Source organism: Streptopelia decaocto (genome assembly GCF_964273445.1).
Source record: "Streptopelia decaocto genome assembly, chromosome: 4".
In the NCBI taxonomy this organism is placed as follows: domain Eukaryota; kingdom Metazoa; phylum Chordata; class Aves; order Columbiformes; family Columbidae; genus Streptopelia; species Streptopelia decaocto.
In genome coordinates, this window is record NC_138658.1 from 3,365,229 (window position 1) to 3,393,155 (window position 27,927).

General features: G+C 40.2%; 1 protein-coding gene across 1 annotated transcript; it reads left to right on the forward strand.

Moving 5' to 3' along the window:
• The first annotated feature begins 523 nt into the window (after positions 1-523).
• BMPR1B (bone morphogenetic protein receptor type 1B) lies at positions 524-27,922 on the forward strand. Its single transcript, XM_082051356.1, has 10 exons — positions 524-675; positions 9,387-9,489; positions 10,466-10,568; positions 16,498-16,594; positions 17,393-17,531; positions 22,132-22,324; positions 22,759-23,056; positions 25,036-25,211; positions 26,615-26,745; positions 27,373-27,922. The coding sequence occupies exons 1-10, from the start codon at positions 533-535 to the stop codon at positions 27,496-27,498; spliced, it is 1,509 nt and encodes a 502-aa protein (XP_081907482.1). The 5' UTR covers positions 524-532; the 3' UTR covers positions 27,499-27,922.
• The last annotated feature ends 5 nt before the right edge of the window (positions 27,923-27,927 follow it).

A 27,927-nucleotide genomic window follows, 5' to 3' on the forward strand; every position in this document is an offset into this window, starting at 1 on the left:
TAATCACATCCATATATTTCAGCATTGTTCATGCTAAAACACATTCTTGCCTTTTACTTTGTTTATAGAAATGAACTATTTTTTCTTGTTTTCCGAGTAATGCTTATGAAATTCAGAGACAGAAAATGCTGTTGAACTTGAAATAACATCACTTTCTTTTAAATCTTTGTTGAATTGCATGGCCATATTCTGCTCTATCTGGAGTACCATAAATCTCGTTCATTTTTATGGGATTCAGTGGATGTAAATGTGTGCCAAGTGTATAGACAAAGAAAGCGCAAAGGTGTAACCAAGGATTTGACCTGTGTAATGCAATAGGAGAAAAGCTGTGCTGTGCAATCTGAAAAGCACAACGCATCTCCTTGGCAGCAGCAGAACTTGAACATCAGTATCTGTGATCTAATGCCACTGAGCCCCAATAAGCCTCAAACAGAGTGACCATTTCAGAGGCTTCTATAGAAACCTGCTCTGTAGTGAAGATCCAGCTCAAAAACTTTCTCCCCTTATATTTACAGACAGTTTTCTAGCCAAGATGCCTTTGCGAAGTTCTGGCAAGTTGAGCATGGAGACCAGAAAAGAAGATGGTGAGAGCACAGCACCTGCCCCACCACAGAAGAAGCTGTCCTGCCAGTGCCACCACCACTGTCCTGAGGACTCCGTCAACAGCACCTGCAGGTTTGTGGGGTATATATTTGGTGATAAAACATGAGGAAACCTATTCCTGGTAGCTCCACAGTCCCAAGTTGAGTGTTGCAGTTTTTGTTTAAGCAGTATTTTAGAAATGAGTTATTCATACACTGCCTCTATAAATCAGGAGCAATGTTTACCTAGATATCAGCTACATATTTATATTTTTGTATTAGGGTGTTTACATCTTTACAGTTTTAGATAATACTTTTTTGAATTCATTGCACATGAAATATTCTGAAGGTAGGAGCTCCTTTTTAGAGGTGCATGCAGTTAGTGAGAGGACACTTAATGGAGATATATTGAAATGTCATTAAATGCTAATAAATGTATAATCACTCTGTATGGAACACCATCAGTTATAGCCTAGTGGAGCTGTAGGAATGCAAGAAGCACCAAAACAGGGCAGAGCTGTGAGCCCAGCTGGAAATACCCATTGGGTACGCAGGGTTGTTTGAGGTGAGACAGTCTAACATGGTGTCAGCTCATTAAAAGGATAGATGGAGAAAGCCTTGGGTCATTCAAGATAGCAATTGCTTTGTTGGATTTTTATGAGTGTTGTTTTGTAGCCTGAGTTAATTCTGCTCAACCTACAGCTTCACACTGAAGTGTATCAAAGTTCTGATGACAGCTGTAAATACCATTTCCCCTTTCTATCCTCTTCCTTCAAACCCATGCTGTAGCCAGGAGTCAGCCCTAACTGCTCTCACATGGCAGGCACTTTAAAAAGCTGTAAAACCCCGATCTGATATCAATTTGCAGATCCCCTGCAGTGCAAATCGGCTGTTTCCTGTTCCTGCCCAGCAAGAGCCGCAGCTTTCACACGTGCTGTCTCACACATGCAGTAACGGGGAAGCCGCACATGACTTTTAAATCCAAGAATTAGGAAGCACAAAGGGATCCATGTTAAGGAACCCATGGAACAAGGTTTATACCTTAGCTGGGTATACCTGCTGTTGCACATTGCTTCATAGGCATCATTGACATTAAGTATTATTCATGCTACCAGGAACTGTGAGTAAATGCCCTATTACACAAATCCATTTTATTTTCCCCTCACTGTGATACTTTAAAGAAATTCTCTTCAGAGTCCCCCTTACAGTGTCAAATGCCAAACTTGGTTTTAGCTATTAATGCCCAAGGATAGGCTGTTAAGAAGTAATAAAATACAAAAAACACACCACCACCTTTCATCTTCATAATCTTTGCACATTTCATGCTTGATTGTTCTACTTGAGGGACAATTATTTTTTTCCAATTTAGGAGTCAAAATAATAACTGAAAACTAAATTTAGCCATCAAATATTGATCACTTTTCTGTCCAGGAAAACGGAAACAGCTGAAAGGTTTGCATTTTATCCAGAGCTGCTCCTCCTTCCCATCCTGTGCTGTCACCTGAGCACTGTCCACCTGGTATATGTGAAAGATTACTGAAGAGCATGGAATAATACAAGCCAAAAATAATACAAAACAAAATAAATTAAATACCCTACCTTCATGGCTTGGCAGCCATAATCATTTATGCGACAGTGATCCTTGCTATGAGACCCCTCCCCTTGAGGTGAGAGCTGCAGTGAGGTACTAAGGGACATAACACCCCTTGTTTTCCCTACATCTGCTTAAATGTTAGTCTGTAATCTTTTGCCACTTAAATTCCCTACTCTATAGCTGGAATTAAGGATGAAAAGTGGGACATTACAGTGAGAAGAATATCCTAAGTCTAATGTTGAGAGAGCAGTTAGGTCTCTGGTTAGCTGGTTGGGTTGTGACCAGGTTTCAAAAGATTTTATCAAGACCCACCAAGTTAGCAGGGATTATTAGTTTCTCCTGTGGTTTGGTATCATCCTTCTAGTCAGGCAGTAACTTTCTCATTTCATTCTAGCCCGAATGAGTGTTGGCACAGTTTTAACGCACTCAAATTCTCATTAAGCCTCACTATAAAGGAAGTTTCCCTATATTGAAGTTCAAGCAGTATTGATCGCACTGTGTTTGTCTAATGAATAAATGAACTGCTGCAGATTAAAAGTTATTGCATTAATTATCTTCTTCCCTCAGATACAGCCACTAAAAGCCTTTTACATTGTATATTTAATAAAAAATATCAAATCTCTTGGTGGCTTGATCAGTCTGTGAAGCTTTGGGCTGTGCATGGACCTGCAGAGCTGGGATCTGCCAGCACTATGGAGAAGAGTCAGCGCATCCTGGGACACTCAAGGGCCTGGCAGAGCCCTGACATGCAGAAGATTCACCGAAACACATCCATAGCCAGGGCTTGGGCTTCGGAAAACATCAGGAATTGTCCCAACTGGGGCTTTCACCAAAGCAGAGGAAGCCTTTTGTGTGCCCAGGGGCAAGGAAGGCTCTGAAAGTTCAATAGGAAAGCATTTCCAGCTGTGTTTAAATTAAAACTCCCAGAATAAAATAGCTAGTCCTATTGTAGTGGCCATTAAAAATTTCTCGTAAAAAGCAGTCTGTCATCCCACCTGAAGATTTTGGTCTACTACCACAGGTATTTATCTGTTAAAGTGTAGATCCTGCCTGTAGTACCCATAGTCTGAATGTTTATAATAAAAATGAGGACATCTGGTGGCCATTTAAAATCCTCTCTCTAATTGTACTTTTAGATATTTAAAAGTCAATATTCTTTAGCCACATCTGTATCAAATCCTCTAACAGCCTGTTGTGTTCCTACACAGAATTTCCCTTTCTTTATACTTCCGCAGCTTAAGTCCAATAATACTTTAGGGAGCTAAGGATAACACCACAGCTTAAAATGCAGATGGCTTTCTATAGCAACAGAAAAGCAGTAGCTCTAGTGAGAGTACACTTTACAAATGGGGCAATCCATGAGCACAACTAATTTTGGAAGACCCTTTACAGAGTTGCCTCTTCAAGAGGAGAGTTGGTATCAGGGAGCAGTTAAACAGGGCCAAGCCAGGAGCTGAGGGTGATGTTAGGGCCACCCATATCATCACCCACCAGCACCCCATTTCCCCAGGGGTACCTGAACACAATAGGCAGAGACAGGTCCCTCAATGGTCCTTCACAGAACTGTGCAGGTCCAGGCAGGAGATGGGGCTGGAGACTTCTTCACCATCACCCAAAAGGGCTTCCTGCTCAGATTGGAGCTTAAATAGAGCCCCGTCGCAAGGTGTGTGGGTGTGGGGGTCCCAGCTGCGGCTACTTTGGGCAATTAAAGCTCATTAGTGCACCCAAGGTTTGCAATCCTCTGCTGGTAAAGGTGGCATTAACTTGCAGTGTGTTGAAACCTTATTCTTCATTCTGAACACCTGTGCAATTCATACCAGGCTTTCAGTAAAGAAGCTCGAAGCTGCTTTGAAGACAACCAGGACCTCATTTTATTGTTCCATTTCAAGTGTTGTGTGTACAAAGTGAACGTATGGGCAGTTGTGTCTAATCATAATTAATTACATATTTTAAAAAGTAGTGTTAGATTTAATTGGCTTTGATCGTAATGGGATTGCAGCAAAAGCAGAGGGTGATTAGGTGACTCATTGTACTCTATTTTCCCTTCACAAATAGATGCTGACAGCTTTAAAGATTGGGCTGATAGAGTTTAATTTCTTCTGTGTTGCCTACTGGTCTTGATTGTTTCTACATCTTTGGTTATCTAAAGCAATAAAATAATTAAGTTGCTTTTTCAGTGTTACCAGAAGTGATAATTCACTTGAGTGATGTTATTTTAATTCTCCTGTTCTCCAGATGATAGGATTGAATTGTCTTTGTAATTTGTTATGTGAGAGGAAGAAGATCCCAACAGTGGGCCAAAGAACTGGGTTTAGGCACCATTTCTTTTAAGCAACTTCAATTTTTAGGGTAAAATTGAACGTTTTCGAATAAAGGACTTATGGTACAAGTTAGCCTTTCATTTTGTTTTTAAAGCGTTATTTTTTTTTAATGTAATCCTTTATACAGGGCTGTACCAGAGGCAGTTAAGTCCCCTTTGATGAGTAAAAAAACAAAACCAACAAAAAACACATACAAAACCCCTCAAAACAAACAAAAAACCCCAAACAAATGAAAAAGCAAACAAACAAAAATAGACGAATGTCAACAGAGACAAATTCTTGCAAGTTGCAGTCTTCCCTTGCCCCCTCTGCTAGGGCCATATGTTTCACACGAGGCTCAGTAGGTGTGTTTGCCCCAAGTGTTTGAACTAAAACACAAAGCCCCCCTTCCACGCTTTTCAACTGTGCCCCAGAAATTCCTCGTTCTTACTTTTATTCAGGACTTGCCCATTTGTTTTTTAATATAAACCTTTAGCTAAACAGTAATGCAAGTCCGATCTCTCTTTATTGTGACCTGTTGCATTACTCTCAGATAGTTTTTTGGTGTGTGGGAGTACTTTGGTGTTACTGTGCAGAAAGTGCTGGAATACCTTAGACAGACCTTGCATATTGAATTGACTTATACCAAAAAAAAAGTGCAAAACAGCAAATATGCATGTTATATCAGTCCTAGCATTAAACAAGCTACATCATACAAATTCAGCTGCAGTGTAATCTTAAGGTCAAATAAAAGAAAACATTTGGACTGTGTTTAAGTTTTGGAGACAAAAGGAAAAAGAGAAAAAGGGAAGACATAAAAGGAAGATTAGTAGCTTTATTTTGACTCTTTGCTTCTTGATACTTCTCACATCTAATGAGATGGATTTTGCACATGTGATAGATGCTAGAGAGTCCTGGTGAAAATGCAGGGGTTACCTATGTTTGGTGCTATTGTAACACCCCAAGCTGTGCTATCAGATCTATAGACTTGTCAAAACTCAGGTACTCAGCATGAAGCCTGGACAGTTTCTAGGGCTCTCCCTCCCAGATTGGCATCATGAGTCGTTTTCTGTATTGTGACCCCATGTATCAGTGAGAACTGTTTGATCTTCTTTGTGATTTAGCAGAACAATGCAAGACACATTTGATGCACTGGGTCATGTCTCAGCCCTAGAAGAACAGGATGGGCAGGCAATAAAGAGATAATATTTATAGATAGATTTACATGTGAGACATTAAAAGATGCTTTACAAGGATGTGTTGGGTACCCACCTTTCTCTCTATGTGTAGGGTCATTGTTGAGCACCCAGAGAGCCAAAAGGTACCACAAACAGTAGAGTACACGTGGTAGGACCAGATTGACCATCTTGGAGCCCAGCATGGCAAGAAAGTTCGACGTACTGTGAGCCAGCTTCATGACTTTGTTACACCTGTTTGTGTCTCTTCACCTTCAAAGTAGCTGTGCAAACATCTGAAGGTGCATCTGGCTCAACAACTGTGTAGTGCTCTTCTCACCTGGTTTCATGTTACTTCCCCAAAGCACAACCACTAACTATATTATTTTTTTCTGGAAAATTAGCCTGTATTGAACACATTTAGAGAGGCTGTTCATTTTATGGACGGTGTCCAAAGACGGTGTTTTGCTAAATGTGGCCTTCATCATCTTCCTTAAGTGAAGGATGTGACAAAATAGGTGAATTAGATGCAAACTGGAAGTCAGCCAATTTTCAAATTAGATTATTTTAGCCAGTTTTTAGAGTATGAACTTCCCAGTTCCTGTACATAATCTAATGTTTTTTGCTAATTTTTTAAAACAGTGCAGAAACTTGTCATGTTGCTTTGGATGAAAATGAAAAGATGCTGTAGCTCTTTCCAATATCAAAACCAGGAGTATAAAGAGCAGAAGTGCACAAAAATAGTAATACTCGTATGGACCCAATTTCAAATAAAATCACAGATAAGGAATCTTTCCATTGTTCTTTATCCCATCTGTTTGTGATAGGCACTGAATGAGGGAAAGACATGGCTTTTCCAAGCTATATATTGCCATCCCTGGCTGTGTCACACATGCAGAGAGGACAGGAAACCTTCAGCAGGCAAGTTTTGGTAGCTGAAGTATCACATCTTGTGTGCAAAGTGGCTGTTGGCCAGCAAGGACATCTGCATGAGCAGCTGCAAAGCTGTTGGCCTCTGTTCCTCTCTTCTGACATTTAGTAAAGGTCTCAGTTAAGATCACCTCTTTCCTTCTGGTAATCTGTAGCAGCACCTTCTACATCAGTGGCTGTCAGTGTTTCCGCTATTAACTCCCTCTATTTTCCTGGTATTTGACTTGGCTGTAAAAATTTGCTCTTGGCAAATATGTGGCATACCAAATTGGTGCTTATTAGCACATCCAAAATGTATTTAATCACTCTCCTGCACCATACTGTAATAAAATGATGATTTAAGTTGATGTGTACCTGGATTTATTCACTAACACAGGTCAAATTCATTCTTTACACACCATTTGCAGAATGAAATTACACAGAATTCAAATTAGAAATTACATAGAATTCAGATTGGTTTAAGAAAATAAAACAATTTTATGCTGCAATTTTTTGCTCGGAAGTGGAGAATAGGTTACTCATATTGCTTTGCATGTATCAGCAATGTACACATTGTGCATTCACCAAAATAAACATAAAATTGGAGGCAATGCAGACTTACCTGACATGTTTCTGACTTGTTATAATAGTAAGAAGAGTTTCATTTCTACCACAGGCAGGTATGAGGGATGGTGATCAATAAAGCAGCAGGGGATGCTCTGCCCTTTACTGTCCTGCTGACATCCCGTGATCCAGCAGGAGAGGTTGAGGGCAGGGGGGAGCAGGTGTGGGATGCTTCTGTCTTTTCAGAAGGGTCACTTCTACCTCTCACCCAATTGCCCGAGAAAAAGTCAATAAAATAATGAGTACTTATATTGCATGAAAACAGTTTGGTTTAGTTTTTTGTAGAGGTAGAAACAAGCATTTATTCTGCTCAGGATTGCTATTTTTAATTGTCTCACGTTTTTACTCCAGTACTCTCTAGTTGTCTGTAAGGAACATGATTTTTCCTTATTATTGGAACTTTAGAACTTTTCTGGTTTGCTCTATACAATCTATTTTTTCTGTCTTTTTAAATTTGGAGGAAAATTTCCAGAAGGACTAAAGTGCTTGAGGAGCCTGAATTTAATTTTCAAAAATGAGCTAAGAATCTGAGTCCCATTGCAAGGCAGAAAAAAAAAATGAAAACAAACCCGCTGACTTTCCTGCTTTTGTTTCCCTTCTGCAACCAATTTGACTTTTCCTTCCCCTGCTTTCCTTCGGTGCGATGAGGGTTTTGCTTTTTGCTGGGGCCTGTTAGCTGTGGAGTTCATTTTTGCGTTTCACTTGATTGCAATTTATTGTTTCGTTGCTCTCTCCCCTGGGTTAAACTCACTCATTACTTTGAATCAAAGGCACCATGCAAACAAATAAAATCTACTGTAATATAATATTCTACTCTAATGGATTCCTTACAGTCTCTCTTCTTGCCAATCCTATTGTTCCTATCTTTTAAGCTTCAGCAATGAAATCAAGGTGGTTGTTGCCCAGAAGGGTTGATGTCTCCCTTGCCTTGCTCATATGCACAGTGTCAAAGAAGGGCAGAAGTCATCGCTCACTTCCCCAAGAAAGTCATTTGTAACATGCAACTGGTTACTTTTCAAATCCAGAAGTCAATAACCCATGATAGATTATTATTTGAAGTAATAAGCTTACTGTGGCTAGACCCTGCACCACTAATATAAAAATACGCCACAGCAAATGTTTGACATGATCCTATCCAGCACCTCTCTGTCGTGTAGCTAATACTTACAAATTATGTTTATCTCTTATATATGTAACTGTGCCTCTCGTTTCCTACATCTTCATTGCCTTTGCTGTTGTTGCTCTGTTAGACTCTCCTTTCATCCAGGTAGGGAGTAAATCATCTGAAATTTTGCTGTGTTTAAGTTTTCTAATCCTTTTTTCTTTTTATTTCCTTGCTTTAACTGAGTTTTTTTCTTCTCTTCCGAAAAATACTCATGGCACATAATAACCAGTGTTATTTTCCTGGGCAAATAACAGAATATTTTATTTTTATGTGACTTACGTGTCTTCTGTTAAAGAGTTTTCTGATTATTTTTGGAGCCTCTTCCTGCAAATCAGTCAATTTGTTTTTCTGACACATTATGTATCTCAGAGTGCTGAGAAATTAATGTACGACAGTCTCAGTAAAATGCAGCCACCCTTTTCATGCTCTCCTCCCCCTCTTCCCATAGCGTTCAGGCATTTGACCTTCATCAAGGAAGGCCATTTATCACCAGCACCATCTAGCCATCTGTTAGTATACTTGTCCTCCCTGGTGCACATTCTTGTAAATAGGAGCGTTATGGATCACTTTAGGCTTATAACCCAAGTAAACAGTTATGAAGGGTGTTGATGATAACTCAAGGACTCAAACACAAGAGTGTTGCAGTTTGTAATATGGTTAAAACAGGAATCACAAATCACTCTTAATAGTATTTTACATTTAGTATTTCAAAAATGTTTCTTTCTTTGGGTGTCCACCATGGTGCAGATATCCATGCCTTGTTCCCATGCAGACCTCCTGGAGTGCTGATGTTGGCATTTATATAGGTATCCAAAGTTTTAACAGACTAATGACCGTAGGCAGCAAATTGAGATGTTTGTTAGTGGGGTTTATAGCTGTGAAATGTCAGGAAGCATGTCAGCTCCGAGGCAGAACCTTCCTTAGTATTTTAATTTGTTAATGGCAGATTTGCCTTCCAAGGAACAAAGTTTAAGACTGTATTCAGCAGCACATTTTTCACTTCAAATCCATTTCCTATTCATCTTTTCCAATCCTCAGCACCGATGGCTACTGTTTTACCATAATAGAAGAAGATGAGTCCGGTGGACATTTAGTCACCAAGGGATGTCTCGGATTAGAGGGCTCAGACTTCCAGTGTCGGGTAAGAAGCATTTGCTGATGGAGCAACACTTGGCTTTTTGATACCTTTCAATTGAAGTGCATTCAATAGTCATTACTATGTCCATGTTTTTCACTTCTGTTTATTTGGCAGATAGTTGCTCTGCATTGATTGCTGAGAGGGGTGCATTTATATCCCAAAATGGTGATATTATGGATGCTTATAACAATAACTTAAGGTTTTGGGCTTGGCACAGCTGTTGCTAGTAACACCTCTGCTCAGAGGAAAGTGGAATTTAGAGAAATGCAGTGTAATTCTTTAAGTCTCCATGGCAGCTAAAGTTATTTAAGGTGTTATTTGATGGCCTGCAGTGACCTTTATGTCTTATATGCAGTTGCACTTTGGTTTTGGATTTCTGAGCTAGAAATTCCCTTCACATCCAGTGCTTGCCTGATGGAGAGCAAATCTTGCTGCACGAATGAAAGGGCTATGGGTAATGGAGCGAGGTGGCTCTAAAGCATTTGCCATTGCTAACGTTAACCTTAAATGATTTTACATGAGGACAGGAACAGTCTAACCATCAAGGTCCATAGAAAGTGTTTCACCCAGCTTCCCATGAGAGCAGAAGCAGCAGCTAAATTAGTCCATACAGCAATTCCTCTGTTATTCTGGCTAAACTGTTTTGAATGCCCACGTTAACTTATTTTTGTAATATAATTCTGACTGATGGATGTGTGTAACTTTCACAGTTCTGTCTTGCGCCACTAGAGTCAATCCGTCCTTTCTGCAGCGCTAGGGCACCAATAGAAATATGTTTGGTGTAAATTAATCTCTTAATTATCTAGATGAAATGCTGCTGGATACTCTGGTGGCAGAAGTCCTTACTCCACACATCCAAGAAATCTGTAACAGACTGCAGTCCAGCTAACAAGCACATCTTTCTCTCAAGTGCCAGAATGACATTGTGTGTTTACAACACAGGTAATTACTTTGCTTTCTATCAAATTGTCTCTTGCAGGACACTCCTATTCCACACCAAAGAAGATCTATTGAATGTTGCACAGGCCAAGATTACTGTAACAAACACCTTCACCCCACACTGCCACCGCTGAAAAATCGAGGTAATGGGAAGCAAATCCAGACCCAAACTGATCTTTTCCTGCTGTTGCTCTTTGTCTGGATTCCTTCAGGTCACACGGAGAATGGTGCCTTGACCCGTGGTTGCTGGTACTTGCTGTTATTCATATTGCATATACGTAGTGAACACGCGATACATGCAAGTTGTGCAATATAGTCCTAGCACAGACCTGCTGGCTAGCAGCGGTCACCCAGAGAACCTGGGTTAGTCATGGCAGAGGATGTCTCTTGCTTGGATGTTTTTAGCCTGATAATAAAATTGAATCCTCTTTCTAGTCCCTGCAATGCACATTACTGTTCTTCATAACTCCACATATATCTGAGACCACATCTCCACTGTTTAATCAGTCAATTCAAGTTGACTGAAGCCCATTAAGCTTTTCTTACTTAACAGACATGATAATCCAGTACCAGGGCAATAACTAGTCTCTAAAGCGGATTTTCTACTTGAAAAATGTAGCTGAAAATAGAATGTAGAGTAAGAACTCATGCACTGATTTATTTGTTTTAATTTGTTATTAGAAAACAAATGGGCATGTATTAACTTAGATTCTGGGGCAAGGTTTTAGCTTTTTTGTTTGTTTAAACATCACTTTCTGAAAGCTGGTAAAACTATTTGGGCTGGATGTTGCAGAATACATGTTATAAAAATGTATTCCTAAGTAAGTGTAAACTCATCCATCATAAACTCTTGGGATTGGCAGCAATGGCCAAGATTTGTGGTGGTCAGCATGGAATTTGGTCTGCAAGAATCAGTTCAAAGTTGCAGGAGAATTTCTAACGGTGGTTTTCTGAATTGAAAATCCAGGTAAGTGTGAAGATACTCTCTCAATTATGCAAACAGCAGATACTTACACAAATGCACTAATAAAAGCTGTTCCCTTCACGCCTATGAAATTCTGCACAGATGGGCTGCAGAATCAGGCCCGTGGAGAGTAGTATGTAAATATTTCACTGTTTACTAGCAAGACATGAAGTCAGAGAAAACTCATAAAGAGTTATGTACTACTTTGTTGGTCTTTTCATTTTAAGAAGTTCTTTGGACTGAGAGAGAAGCTCCAAAAGGAAGTCAATATTTGTTCACACTTACTTAGTACATCAATAAATATCATTTCAGTTTGGAAAACGCTGACATGATTTGTTCTTGCTGCTGACTGAGTTTATTCTATGTTCAAACTACTTAAAAATACTGAACCAATGCCTAACACTAGACATCTGCCTTATTAAGATTTTAGTTATTTGGCAATACGACCTGCTGCTTATACAGAAAGCAATAAAATGAGCTTTCGGTAGTGGCAGAAGTTGTTTGGATCAACATCGGGTTTGCTCTGTGTATGTAAGGAGTAAATAAAGCATTACTTTAGCACCATGGTGGCAGACCCATTAAATAGCAGAGAGAATATTTGTTGAAAGAAAAATTTCATGGAGTTGAAACAAGACTCGAACTGTTCTGTGTTGCAAAGTTGCCTATTTTAGCATAATAAACAAAAGGCGATGTATTCACTCAATGTATTCTGAAGACTTTTGTTTGAAATAAGCTCTTGCACTGCTGGTATCGTGATACAGTGTATTGTGGAAATACATTTCAGGAGCTGCTTCATTAAATGTGGCTGGACAGGGCTGAAGTCAGCCCCTTTGTTAAAACCTTAAGTAAATATGTCATTTTTGGTGCCAGACTTGTTTTAATTTGTTGTTGTTATATCTTAGTATGAAAGCTCAGAGAAATATGATTTGAAATATAGATCATCACTGCAACCAGGTACAAATACTATGTACAAATACATGCTAGTGCCAGTGCTATGGCTGTGAGCATTGTTTCTGTTGGAAACATTTAGATTAGGCTGTGATTGACTGAGAACTATTAGAATTGTATATCAAATTTAACATAAACTGTAAGCACAAAGGAAGAGAAGATGAACTTAAAAACAAGCTTCTAGGAACAACCTCCTGACCTCCAGGATTCCACAAAAAATACGGATGTTCCTCAGCATTTAAAAAGCAAACAGAAATTGGGCTTCTGATGAACTTAAGTCCGAGGTCATGTCTCATGGGAAAGAGTCTAGGGAGAGCATCCAGCTGCGGGTCAGAGGTTGTTGAACTGCAAATTAACCTATGCACCAAGGTAACATCTATAAAGGCAAATGACTTGTGTTCTCAAAGTGCATTTCCAGACCTGGCATGTGCTCGAAAGTGGGTTTTGCCCTCTCCTCATAAAAAGAAGGGAGGACCACATACATGAAAGCGGGAACTAGAAGAATTAACACTGTTGAAAGCAAGGCTTATTAATAAAGATGGAAGAAATAACAGCTAAGCCTAAGTTTTGGGTTCATCTCAGTACAGAACTAGCAGGATAAAATACCCCAGAGAAATTGTGAAGTCCTTGTCCCAGCTGCACATCTGTCTTATTAAGGAAATGAGAGTCATAATTGGGTCTGATACAACACCTCTGCTTTAAACAATAAAAGATATTCCTGGAAATCCTAGTGAAAGTGCAGGCTGAGACCAGTCGAAAGAAGAAATATGTCTTTACTGATTTAGAGCCTATATAAGCAGAAGCGGTGGTGCCACCGTGTCTGGCTCCCTGCCTGTAGAGCTAGTGATGAATGGGCAAGGGAATGATTGGAGCAATGATGGGGTTTGATGTGTGCACACAGTCTCCACGCCTCAGATTTCACTGCAGTTTTTACTCGGATAACCGTAACATTGTGAACTGGAGGGACCTGGGGAGGGAGGAGAAACTCCTCTCCCTTTGATATGCTGACTTCTCCCTTGAACCTGCTGGGTGGCATTTTCAGTGCACTCCTCAGCACAGTCCTGTGATGGTGAAGTGAAGGGAACGAGTGGTGGAAGAGGGAGAAATCACAGGAAAATAACTGAAAAGGCAGCTTGGTATCACCAAAGCCCTCCTTTTGTTGCCATCTCTCCCTTTCTGTGCTGCTCGCCTCCAACACCTGTGCCCACCGCTGTTTTCATACAACACAAAACTGCTAACGTGTCATTTGCTGGGCTTCGCTATTATGAAGCAGCTTCCCAAACCTACTGCATGTTTGTTCTACACATCCCACACCGTGGTCCTGGTGATCCCTCACTGCTGCCTCCATGAAAGCTACTGCTTATTCTCACAACCCCGCTGCTTGGCATGTTGTAGTTGCCAAGTAACGTAACACTAAAAAGCACAGAGCTAAACTTAAAGGACAGAGTATCTCCATCACGCAAACTGGCACCAGCTGGTACTCAGCACAGTCTTCACCATTGAGCCCATGAACTGGTGATTAAGCGGACTCAGTGCTGAGCTGCCCCATCCCTCCGCCTGGTCAAGGAGGTGCCAAAAATGGTGCAGGGAAAGGGAGGTTTGTCCTGCTGCTCTGTGGGGAACACAGAGATTTGGTCTCCAGCAGTACCAGCCTGGCTCAGTTCAGCAGAACAGACATTGCTGCTGTAAGAACGGGGGCATGCATTTAATCTTGTATTGTCTATGTGCCAGTGGGTTTATGATGTCCTCAAGTGAGCAAACAAATGAAATTCTGCCAAAATGCTTTGAAAATGCAGGAAATGTTGGAAGGGTGAGACAATAGCTCACTTATCATCAGTGTTGCCTCTTGCCAAACAGAGCCAAATAAATACAAGGACATATGGAATTATTCTCCCCTTGTGTGAGAGTCAGTCACATGCCCATAATGTGCACAGTGAACCATTTTTAAAGCTATGTTAGGTGATTTTACCAGCATGGGGGACATCACCTACTGCAAGAGTGTGAGCATCTCTGCGACTGCAGTCTGCATCGGCCGCTGCTGGTACAGAGATGAAGACACGTTCCTTTGTCTTGCATGCTTTCCTTGAACTTGTTTCACATAATTGCATTCAGGTACCAAAAAATTTTGCAGGGTTGGAGTCTGAAGTTTGCTTGAGCTACACAGCACTTCCAAAATGCCTTCTGACCTCTGGGAAAATCAAACTGTGTTTATTTACTTTTCTGAACGGGAGAAGCCCAATAGGAACATTGAGCACAGGGTTTGAATAATTTAAAATGATCTGAATTTGATTAAGATTTCAACATCTTTATCATTCCCAAATGTACATTTTTGGACCTGCACAAGCAGCATGAACAATGTGGGTGCTTTACAAGTTCTAGTAGCGCAATACTTTGCTCTCTGGTATATGCGAGTACGAGCAAGATCTGAATTGCTCCCTCTGCGTCTGATATCGACATTCATTTCTGCTGAGCACAAAGCCCAGCTTCTATCGTGGCTTATTCTGCCAAGTGGGAAAACTCTTGTTGAGAACAGATATCCAAATTTCTCCCAAGTATAAAAATCCTGCTATATGGTCTATTTATCCCCTCCTCAGCTGATGGGCTGCAACACTTTGAACTGCAACAAACCTCATATTTTAGAGGGAGATGTCTGCTCACAAACACGAACTCGAGCCCTGTTGAGCAGCCATCACCTCCAGGAGAGAGTTCTGGATTCCCTGGTGGGCTCTCATTTTCAGCTCACAGCCCAACTTGGAGTGGCAGCCCAGGTAGAAATTTGCTTAGCAGAGGGAAGGGTAGACTCGAGTGTTTTCCTGCTAGACACCGTGTCAGCGTCCCCTTTCAAAGGCATCGGCCGTGGCGTGAATGTTTACATTGTTAATGCTTCCAAAGCAGGTAGTGGCAGGTTAAAACATGACCAGTGTGATCAAAAGGTGTATGGTTGGTAATCTCTGATTGTAGTGGAAAGGAGAAGGAAAGACATAGTTTGAGGGCAAAAACAGATGGAGAAACTGGATCATTAAAATAAAAGAGCCTGATGGTAAGCTAGGAGTCCCTCAGGAATCTCCTTGTCTCATTACCCTTGTAAATCTGAAATGCAATAGTGCCGCTCCAGGGTGAGTCGATACAGATAGGGTTCTTGCATTTTGCAATGTGTTCAGTGTTACTGTGAAGGATGCAAGAGAGTGAGGCTGGGAGAGCTTCAGAAAGCATAGTCCTCGTTTGTGCTTTACCAGAGAGCAACTTTTGGATGGTGGTGTGAGTGTTGGCATGCTGAAATACCATGATTTTGAAACCTTGGAGGATGGTAGCGTTAAAGAGAATAGTGCTTGGTTGCTTTGTTTTTCAGCAGAGGAGCATGCATGAAGGTCAGGCTCACTTGTCTGAGTTGAGGATACAGATTTGGAGGCTGATGGTACACTTTAAAGGAGAACGTGAGTCTCCCATGTAGAAGAGCGGCTGAAACATTTGAATGGTTTTTACACCATGGCATTTTCTGCGAGTTATTTGAAACATTTCATTTTCAAAGTCATTTATGGAATAGCTGCTAGAAGGGTAGTTGTGCCCACCAGCGTAGGAAGCACTTGCTGGTACATAAGGCTGCTATAGAGTGAATGGAGGAGAAAATTCCTGCTCAGGTCTTTATAGCAGGATTTGAGAAAACTATTATTTTGCAGGTATGGAAATAAACTCTCAAGGCCTGTCATGGCCTGCCCTCTTGGGGGTTGGCTGGTCCGCTGTGTCTTCCCTCCCAGGATAAATGCAATTATTCTTTCTTTTTTATATATTAACTGCTCGATAGGATGCTACTTAATAAGAGTGATTTAAGACAGAGACAGTAGTGTTTGTGTGTCCTGGCTGATCACTCAGGTTAAGACAGAGAGCTATGGGTGTTAATTGATTTTTCATTCCAAGCCAAACAGGGAATTGCAAATCAAGGCAATGTCTTGCCTGAGTGAGGACTGAAAAATCAAATAGGCTTTTGGAGGTTCTGCCCCGGCCAGTGAGGTTCAAAGGGGATGCACATGAAATGTCTGGGGAACCCAGGATTATGTTGCACAGCGGAAAATAAAGGGAATGACCTTGTGCTCGCTGCACTTTTTAAGGTACATGTGTCTTTTGATACTGACTTTGTACCCCTTCCTTGTTTTTTACCCCAGACTTTGCTGAAGGAAACATCCACCATAAGGCCCTGCTGATCTCGGTGACTGTTTGCAGTATACTTCTGGTGCTTATCATCATATTCTGCTACTTCAGGTAAATAAGGAATACTTTTATCAGCTTGTTAATGTTCCTCCCAAAATTTATCTTTAACTTTGGAATTTAAAAGCATCAAAGTGCACCTCAAGGAGAGGAAACGAGAAACAGCAGTTTTATGATGAGGAAAAATGTGTATTTTGTTCATTCTAGTTACAGATATACTTGTGTGATGTATTTCATACTGCATCTTTCGCCTAGCATACTAAAATGTCATTCCAGGTAGAAGCACAGATTATTCTTTACTGAGTCTAGGAAAGCAACATGACAAATTTAATACAGGGTCAATAAACCTAAGACTTCTAAATATGTTTATGTGGTGAAGAACTGATCATAAGAAAAGGATACAGGAATGTAAGTAAATATTCCTAGAATGTTACCATAATCTACATATATTGTTTTTAAATAGTTTGTCATGTTTATAAAATAGTCTTTGATCACATGACTTTACCTTCTCTGGCTCCTAAAAGATCCACTGCAGTCAGTAAAATAAAACTGGGTATTTACTTGGTTTGTCTTTTAAGCGTATTTAAGCTTCCAAAAGGAAAACATTCGGTTGCTTTGCAAACTTGCACCAGAGTGCTTTGTCTTTGAGTTTTATACTTAGAGTGTTCATGCTGAATAGGGTTGCTAAATATAAAATAGGAAATTCTGGGCAGTAAGTCTAGTGTATTCCTCAGGGAAGATGAGGAAGCTGTGAGTCTATAAATGAAGCAAATGTGAAGGACAATGCACATTATTCACTGCAGACGTGTTCATTCTCTTCAACGCTAATTTGACTTTGATGTAAAACGGCAGGTACAAACGCCAAGAGACGAGGCCCCGCTACAGCATCGGGCTGGAGCAGGATGAGACCTTCATTCCCCCTGGAGAGTCCCTCAAGGATCTGATCGAGCAGTCCCAGAGCTCAGGGAGCGGCTCCGGGCTCCCTCTTCTGGTAAGGAAACAATATCATTTTAGTGCAAGTTTAAAAGGGAAACATGAGTAGATGGAGAAGACAAAATTTTTTGAGGCAAGGGAAATTATATTTATTTGTCCTCGGTTGTCGTTTTAGGCTTTTTTTTTTCTTCTCCCCAAAATGACAAGGATTTAAGATGGAGAACAGTTGCTGTAGAAGCAAGAGACTTCTATTTTTTCTTGTAGACTAAGCCAAAAAAGCTTAGTTGTTTGTTTTGTTTGGGTTTTTTTGGTACCTCAGCTTATATTTTATCTTAGATACCATAAGGTAAGTACAGATTAATAGAATTTACAGCAGTTCCTCAGGATTTACCCCAGTGTACAGAGCAGCATCTGGCCCACTGCTCTCATTTCCTTCCCTTTTATATGCAACACACAATAGCATTTCAAACCCTCACACATCATCTGTATGCAAAGGGAACTGTAATTCATCAAACCTGGAACCTTTTTATGTGTAGACTTTGCATTCTGAAGTCAAGAGCAAATTCTTTTTCCCTGTAGTGTGGCCATCTCAAAGGGAAAAGACACAGGGATAGAGTTTGGGATTATTTCTGAGCTGACTCCAAGGTGACTGAACCCCCTGAGCTCATCAGCTGAAAAGGCAGAAGTTTTACCTTCTGTAGCAAAACAGTTCTGCTCACCAGGGGTTTTTTGTTTCTGCCAGGTTACTTATTCAAAATCATGCCCCTGATAAAATGAATTAGATTTCATTTCCATTTTTCAGAGATGATATGTACCTCTTGTCTCCCAAACTTATTAGTTTGTAGTGATCCTATTACTGTGGATGTTGTCCAGTGGTTAAGCACAACCTTCTATCCATCTGGGTTTTTTTTATTTTCCCCATACATCTTTATTCTACACCCTAAAGAAGAAATAAAATGAGAAGTTTTATAGTTTGTTAAAATGAAGCAACAGGATGACCAGTTGGTGAAATATCTGACTGAACTCGATTTTTTCTGGTGGAAGTAAGTGCTTAGAGTCCCATTTAAATAGAGTTCTGACTTTTGTATTAAAAAAAATGAAGTTTTCTGACAATTACCATAGGAAAAAGCCAAGCTGCCAAGTGGGTGCTGTGACTGGTGCTGAGTGTGGAAAACCCAGGCTCATTTTTCTCTGTTGAGAGACACTCCATCATTTTGGTCTAGACTTTAAGAAAGCTCTGTCACATCACATACTAGTGTCCCTCTAGCAGTCATGCTTACAATTTAGGACCAATCCTAATGAGTTCTTCCAATTGATTTGTAAGGAGTTCTTGTTTTGTTCACTTTGGGTTTTTTTTTGCATAACACTTGCCACATCAACAGCTTGGTCAGTGCTTGGTGCTTGTTCCTGTTACAGTAGCAGAAATAACATAATAAATTAGAGCAAACTCAAGGAACTTGGGTGCTCTTCTCTGAGAGGATGTCTTGCTATACATTTATTTTTTTTCCTCAGACTTTCCCTTTAAGTAGTGATTTTCTTTGAAAGAGAGGAAAAACGAGAGCTATAATGAATCTTGCATTTGGTAAGAGATCTTTGTTGCATTTTTCAGACAGCTACAACTGCTGCAGGCTCAGTAGAAATGCACAGATTAATACCTCTGGGCCCATGTCTGAAACAAATACATAGAAAGTGCCTGACAATAGTGCTGTAGACTTTATTGTGGGAGAGTTTGATTTTAACGGTATTATTTCTTATGCAAAGACTGAAATGTTTAAGTTAGTATTTCAAGAAAGTAAGCCACAAATTAGTTATAAACAAATACTTTATGATGAACAGTAATGTCTTCTTTCTGTGCAGGACATTTATTCTAATGGGTATTGTCTCAGAAACGAGCATTACCCAAGATTTTATTGATACTTTGACATTCAGCAAGTGTTCTTTCTCCTGACCTGTTTGTACCTCTGGCAGAAAAGGTTGCTGCAGGTCAAATGCTCCCAATCAAATTGTAGACAAGCAAACAAAAATACAATAAGTGGTAAATAAAGGCTTTGAACCAACAAACTGGGGTGCACAAGCAAGGAGAACCCCATTGGCCTTAACAGAGCAAGAGCTCTGTAGGTGAAGCTGTTGCCCCCATGAGTCCACATGCAAAATCAAGGAAGGGGATTAGACACTGGGGACATTTATTTCACTGGTCTGTACGAAGGGTTTGCTGAATTACAGTTTTTCCTAATTCCTCTTCCAATGAGTTTTGCTCTTCAAGGGACTGCATCCCAACCATAGATGTGAAGTTGTCTACAGAAACACTGATGTTACAAAAGGTTGGTTTGTCTGAATTTTGCATTAGCTGAGTGCATTCAGCTGAACATCAGAAAAACAGAAGGTAGAAAATAGAAATAGCTGGTAATTGGGTTTGTTCCATTCGGGGAAAGGAAACAAAGGACCGTGTAACCTTACCTGGCTGGTTGCAGAGCTCAAGCAGCAAAATATGCAGATTTGAAGAGAAGTAAAAAAACAAACCAGCCCCACTCAGTGTAAATGATTCACATGAACACATCATTCAGCATGCTTGTGGAATCAGGTCATCCTACAGTTTTGATTAACCGATTTGTTTTAGAGATCGTAATCAGTTTATGATGCAAGAAAGGGCTGAATTCCTTGAAATAAAATAAATTCTTCATAAGAAATCGTTTGCCTAGTTCTAGCAAGAGGAAACCAGGTTAAGGCCCTTGACATACTATTCTGCTGCCCAAAAACCCAGAGCAGAAATGTGTGTTTCATTTTCTTAATGTAATTTAATAAGGAACTTTTCATCATTAAGTATTGTAATTCCATGTGCTTTATGATGCCATTACATATATTTACACAAATTAAGTTATTTGCTGTAACTGCATTATTGTTCAGGATGCATTTTTAAAATGGCCAAAATAGAAAGCGACAATGCTAAGATGACATTACAGCAAAATTCCAATGTAATATAACTATTGTTCAATCACTATATGAGAGTATAAAAGAGAATAAATTCATTTAAAAAATTAAGGCTAATCTCTGTTCTTGGCTTTCACTGATGTTAATAAAAAATAATGGCACTGAAGCCACCATCTTGGAAGTCTAAGAAATACATTACAGGGCTGAAAAAATGATACTCTCTTTAAATGACAAGAGGAAAGCTGCGACCTTTGAAATAGCTTTGCAAGAATGCCACTGTATGTTTTCCTTCTTTAAACTGTCCAGTACAAAAATGAGTAATTTATTTACAAAATAAATTATGAGAAATCTTACCTAATAGCTTTTGAGTTTTCTTTGGACATACATGCGCTGTGGCGGTCCTGCCCTGCATTACCAAACTGGTGGATTCCACTGGACCTCCCAGGGATAGCAAAGGAATAAAATTACTTTAGAATCTAGTTGGATCACTTCTGTGAGCAAGATTGCAAACATATTAAGGCTTAATTGAAATGCATGTAATTTCATAGGGATTCAGGCAGTGCACACTTGCTGCAATAAACTGCTTGAGATTTGTGTATGGATGATGGCAAAACTGGGAGACCTTGAATTTGCACTTGTCCAGATTTTGCCAATTGCTTGGGCCAGATGACAAATCCATTGCATTGGCACCTATTAAGTTGTTTTTATTTTTCAAAATCTTGTAAAATCCTAGGAAACCAAAAATCATAAGCTGTGGATTGAACTGGCAATATTGAAGCACAAGAGGGTGACATTTTAATGTCCTGCTGTGCTGCGGTGAGGCTGAGTCAACTACCAACATCAGTGGGGTTGCATTGCAGCATCTACTTTTTCCTTTAGGAACTTTTAGAAAGATGTGATCTGCAGACATGCCCCAGTCCTGTGAGAATATCTCAGTCTCCATTTGTCCAAGATATTCTGTAGTCATAAAAGCTTGCTAAATATAGAACCAGTCTGTCTGCTACATGGGGTCTGCCATCCTTATGAGGGGTATCTCTGCTATGCTGCCAAGTACCTTGATCTTCTACAACTTCTACAACTGCACGAATGGTTTGACTTCAGCATCAGTTCGCAGTATGACCACTGACAAAGCTGGTATGAACGCTAGAAAGGGCAGATTTAAAGCCATGTTTCTATATCTTTGGAAGAAAATTCTTACTTTTTATTGCCATGTGATGATGATGCTTGTTAAAATTTACGTAGGCATGTAGGTTCTAACTGTGCTAGTAGTGGCTGAAGTTCCTAACACCAAATTTATACTTTGAAATTATTAGGCATAGGATTTTCAAGGAAGACGATAGGAAGCCACTCTCAGTAATTCTGCTAGTTTTGGAGCGCTGAAATGCTTTTGGCTCTTGTGAGCCATAGACTTGAGTCTCAATGATGTTGACTACTTAACAAACATCCCTGTTTTAATTAAAAATGTGTTACCTGCCCCTTTGGAATTTGGGTTGGGGTGGCCAGGACTGTTACTGATTTACTTTCTTGAGAGTCCATGGTGTGTTTTGGGAATGTACGGAAAGGCTTCTCCACAGTGGCAGGAATGGCCTCACCAGATGAGGAGCATCCGTGTCGAGGAGCTTTGCTGAAATCCACGTCGCGATGGCTCCGTGTTCCCATTTCCACAGGGCTTTCTGCCTGGGAAAGGGATGCACAAGGTTGTTGTAACCACCCGTCTTGGCTTTTTGCAGGTTCAAAGGACTATCGCGAAACAGATTCAGATGGTAAAGCAGATTGGAAAAGGTCGCTACGGAGAAGTCTGGATGGGAAAGTGGCGTGGCGAAAAGGTCGCCGTCAAAGTGTTTTTTACCACGGAGGAGGCCAGTTGGTTCAGAGAAACAGAAATCTACCAGACTGTCCTAATGAGGCATGAAAATATTCTTGGTGAGTGGGATTAAAGAGAATTATTTGATAGTGTGCAGATTTCTTAAGCGTAATAATTTTGTATTTACTGTTGTCTGATGTCCTTTCCTGCGTCCTTTGTTACCTGCTGTGCTCTGCAATTAGCCACCCCGCACTTTTCAAAAGAAACATGTTTCAAGGATTACTGAAACATAAATAAAAAAGTTAAAAAATAATGGGCTTTTGGCGCTGTTACTGCAAACACCACACGTCTGTTTCTGCCACCTGTATTTTCATATCTGAGCTGGAGGTGAGGCACAGTGGCATGACAGTAAAATGAAATAAGTTAAATATGTTATTAAAATAAAACTATTGAAGCGGCTGACAGTCCAGAATTCTGAGCAGCTGAAAAAAGCCCTGAGAAGTTTTAATTTGTAATTATGTTTTTTTTTAATTTTTTTTTTTTTTTTTTACAGGATTCATTGCCGCAGACATTAAAGGTACAGGATCTTGGACCCAACTGTATCTCATCACCGACTACCATGAAAACGGCTCACTTTATGATTATCTAAAATCTACTACCTTGGACACCAAAGGCATGTTAAAACTCGCTTACTCCTCTGTCAGTGGCTTGTGCCACCTGCATACTGAGATCTTCAGTACCCAGGGCAAACCCGCTATTGCCCACCGTGACCTAAAAAGCAAGAATATCCTGGTGAAAAAGAATGGCACCTGCTGTATAGCAGATTTGGGCTTGGCTGTTAAATTTATCAGGTGAGTAGAAGTGAGGAGGGCGAGGGAAAGTTGGTAAAAAAAGGATTTAGCACTGACTGGTTAAAGTCACGTCAATAAACTTGTCACTTGCCTGATCCCAAGATAATTCACTCACAACTTATATAGAATAATGCTCATTTGCACAACTTGCTAATTGGGATTTATTGAAAAGCACCCCATTTGGGCTGCCTTATGTTCCATTTCCTACAAATCAAATTGCCAAGGTCCAGATTTGATTTTTGAAATGGCTTTTAAATTTGATTTGAAAAAAAATGGTCGTGTGTTTAAACAACCTAGAAAGAGCAGACAAGTAGGACTGAGGCACTCCTGGGATTTGTAAAGGAGTCCTGGCTGTCTGACAGCTCCGTTCGAAAGGAGCTCGAGCTCTCAGCGCTGGTCCTGCTGGTGGAGACGTGTGTTGTGAAGTCTCTGATTTTTCTGTTTCAGTTTCAGAGGTCAGCTTTGAAACCATGGGCTCCCTGAAGTGTCAAAAATATCTGTACAAACCTTGAACTAGAATGATTCAGAATGTAAGGAAAGGCAGTGTTTATGTGCTCTTCTCACCATTCACTTATCTACCAGGTCTCTTGGTGAGGCATTTCCTTTATGCACCTGCCTTTTCTTTAGAAGGTGAGAAAGGAAGATTTTTTTACTTTGAGGAACAGGGACTTAGAAAACAACAGCTTGGAAATACACTATTTGCTGCAAAATTTTCAGGGAAGAAGTTCACCCTTTGCAGGTATTCCTTCCCTGACAACGTGTGAACCAAGAACCAAGAACCAAATGTTGCTCTAAAAGAAGGTGAAATATGTATTTGTCACAGTCCAAATGGCATTTACATCACCTACTTGGTTTGTTTTCATACTGAATCCTTCATTAGCATTTCTCAGGCAATGACCAGGACGGTAAAAACGTATTTGAAAGAGGTGTGCTCTGCTGAAGCTAATGAGTTTTATAAATTCTATGCATTTATCATTTTATTCAGAATATTGCATGATGGTGCAGGTCACTACATTTTTGTTAGATTCTTGTAGGCATAGAGAAACACCACCAGCATATGTTTGATTTAATGACTGTGTAGGTGACTGGTTGTACCTCATGCTTCGCTTTATTTGTCATTTTCATAACTGCAGGTGAAAAAATTGCAGGAAAGGTTGTATAACTATTCTGCGAGATTTTGTTGCTTCTATCACATTTCAAATGTGAACATCTTGAAGGAGGGGGAAAGGAAACAGACCTTTCTAGGCAAACCATAATATGTGTCATATATTAATCTTTTAAAAACATTAAAACTGAATTAAGAAAAAATATAAAACTGATCACATAATGAAAGGGAATTTGCTTCCCAATAGATATACATTATCTCTTCTGGTCAATGTGTGAGGTGTGACACATTTGGTTAGTTGTTTGGGTTTTTTTTACACATTTACGTCGGTATGTTTACACCTCTTGATGTGTAAAAGTTGGGTGAGAACAAATATAATGCATGCACAAAAATCGTTATACATGTCTTCCTTGCAGATCTGATCTTGCTGCAGCACAGTGATACTGCCCCAGCTATTTGGCGTCCTCCACTAATTGCTAAGACTAAAGCATTAGGTGGTGGAGTATGTCAAGAAAACAGCATTTAATGAAGATTTGATTGTTATCATCAGCATCAGAGCTCCGACTAATGCTAATGGAATCTCACAAATGTCACAGCATCCCTGTTGAGTCTCATCTCCTTTGTGGTTCTGCATTTGAATGCTTAACACAGCCCCAGGCGGGTCAGGGTCTTAAGGAGGGTTGTTGCCTTCTCATTTAGAGGCTTTTCTTGTAAGAATTGTTCCATTAAGATTATGCATTACTTTTGACCTTGTTTAAGAGCGGATGTGGTGTGAATTTACTCCTTCTCCCATCTAAATTGCTTTATTTTCAAGCCTCTTTGTTGCATGTTTGATGCCTTTTTTAATAAAAAAATGCTTTTCTTTATCTTTTAGTGATACAAACGAGGTAGACATACCTCCAAATACCCGTGTAGGAACCAAACGCTATATGCCTCCTGAGGTGCTGGATGAGAGCTTGAATAGAAATCACTTCCAGTCGTACATCATGGCTGATATGTACAGTTTTGGACTCATCCTTTGGGAGATAGCAAGGAGATGTGTTTCAGGAGGTAAGGAACGGGGAGATCATTTAATTGTGTCAGTGAACCTCATTTATAACCCAAACCTTCCATTACATCCTTTTCTCTGGAGAATTGCTTGTACTGTAATAAACAAAAGTGGTTAAATCATGCAGGCAACTCTCCTAGTATCTGTTCCCTTGCTGAAACTTATTTTAAAACATCAATCAGTGCTATTTCAACAGCAGAGATTTAGACTGCATTTTAGTGACTTGTTTGAAGGCAGCGGATACCTGCACAGAAGAAGGAATATGGAGTTCATTTGGGGGCTTTTTCTGATGGCAGCACATTTTTGCTGGACTGGGGGTATTCAGATATTTCAGCAGCAAGAAAATAGTCATTTCTCTGTACTGTTAGAGTAAAATAGAAGGAGGAGGACAGACAATTTGGGGGTATGCTGTGCCACTATTTAAAATAAATAATCTATTCACAAGACAAGGAGGAAAAAGCAGCGGGAAGTGGCACTTATTACATTGTTGTCATACCAGTGATGTGCCTCATTTCCTTCTGATATCAGGCACTCAAGCGTGAACACAGCAAAGATAAAGCAATGCAGCCAGCTGCAGACTTGGGGTGTAGATCCATCCTTGTATGCACAGGCTATATGTGTGTTCTGCACGTAGAGCTCAGCACAGTGCGGCAATGATGGGTGTTATTACTTCTATTTTGCCACTGAGGAAAGTTAAACGCAGAGAAATGGCTTGGCAGTGGTTACCTGCCAGCTTTGGTGGTGAGTAAGAGTAGTAGAGCATGTCTCTCTTGGCTCTATGCTCCCTTCACCAGACTGTATGGGTCTTTAAAACCTGCCATTATTGTGCTGAATGCTCACTCTGTGCTTACGCTAGAGGAGATGAATTTCGCTGTTGAGCAATGTGATCTCTGTGTCTACAAACTGGTAAAGTGTATTGCAATGATGCGGTGTAAAAATCTGTAATATCATCATCATTGTTGTTGTGCACAAGCTGTGCACATTACTGTGTACATTGCCATGTTCTGAAAATGCACATAAATGCCCTTTAATATACAAGTCCACTGATAAGGAAGACACCTAATTCAAGTTGATTCTCCACCTAATTACTCTGATATGGGCCCTAGGCTAATAGTTCCTTCTGTGACAAGTTACCAGAGATTGCTGGACTGAACAGTAGTGGTAGAAGCTGCCTCACTTGGCAAGTCACTGTGCTTTTGGATTAAGATAACTGGTCCGTCTTTTACATGGCAATGGTCACACTGGAGCTCAACTGTGGAATAAACTTCCAGGGCAGTGAGGTCCTTTTAACGAGAAGTGCATCAAATTGTTAATATGGTCAAGCTGTCACCAAATGAGAGGGAACACGGTGGTGTAAAGTGTCTTATGCAGGTGTTGGAAAGCTATAAATATTTGCCTCTTTCAGGAATAGTTGAGGAATACCAGCTTCCATACCACGACCTTGTGCCCAGCGACCCCTCATATGAGGACATGCGGGAGATCGTTTGCATCAAGAGACTGCGTCCTTCATTTCCCAACAGATGGAGCAGTGATGAGGTATCGTCCCTTTTGAAATGCAGCCTGTGTTTTTAATTACAGAGAGGGAGATTGACCTGATTCCACATCATTTTGAGTGAGGAGGAGCTTTACCATGGGTACTAGCACCAGTCATGGTGTAACAGCGCGACCTTCTCAGATATCAGAGCCCCAGGGGCTGGAGCTTCTGGCATTTGCAAGTGGGTTTCTCATGTCCTGTTTACCAGATCCCACAGCAATAGCAGGCTGTGCTCACACCTTCTTAATCTCTCCATTTTCCTCTTGCACTCATTTTGCTTTCTGCTCTCGACATTAATAGCATTAAATCAGTGGCTAGCCAAAAATATTGAAAGAAAAACTATTCTGTAGTATGTAGTGCAGTGGCAGTGTACTTGGTCTACTGGCAGCTATCTCAACATGTACTGATGTGTGGGCTGTAATTCCAACCTTTTTGGTTTATTTTTTTTTAAAAAAAGAAGGAGATATCTCCTGTCTCTTTGAAATGCACACAGCTTTTCTATGATCAGAGATATGCAGGCTTGGAAACGTGATTTTACCATGATTTTGTGCTCACATATTAAGTTTCACTGTCATGGTATTGAGATGTAATAGGACAGAGGAGCACTGATCACTGCTTTCTCTCCACAGTGCCTACGGCAGATGGGGAAGCTGATGATGGAGTGTTGGGCTCACAATCCCGCCTCCCGGCTCACAGCCCTGCGGGTCAAGAAAACACTTGCCAAAATGTCAGAGTCACAGGACATTAAACTCTGACTCCCTCAGAGGCAGCTCTGCTGAAGGGCCAGGGAAAGGGACTTTCTTGTGCAGGCAGAAGTTTTGAAGAATGATCAAAAGTCTTCGCTAATAAGTACCTAGAATGCAGTTTAATAAGAGCTGTAGGTTCATCTGACAGCTTTGGAGCAGAGAACCTTTCTCAAAATCAGCTGAATTTGGACATACAGGATCGGAAGAGGCTTGTCTACCCTTGTTTACATGGGGAAATACAGTTTTAGTGACTGGTTTAAGATTATGCATGTTGCTTTCTGTGAAAGCCACTTATTATTTTATTATTATTGTTATTATTATTATTATTATTTTGATTGTTTAAAAAGATACTGCTTTAAATTTTATGAAAATAAAACTTTTGGTTAGAAGCAAAAAAAATATGTATATTGTTACATTAAAAAAAATGGAAGAAACTGT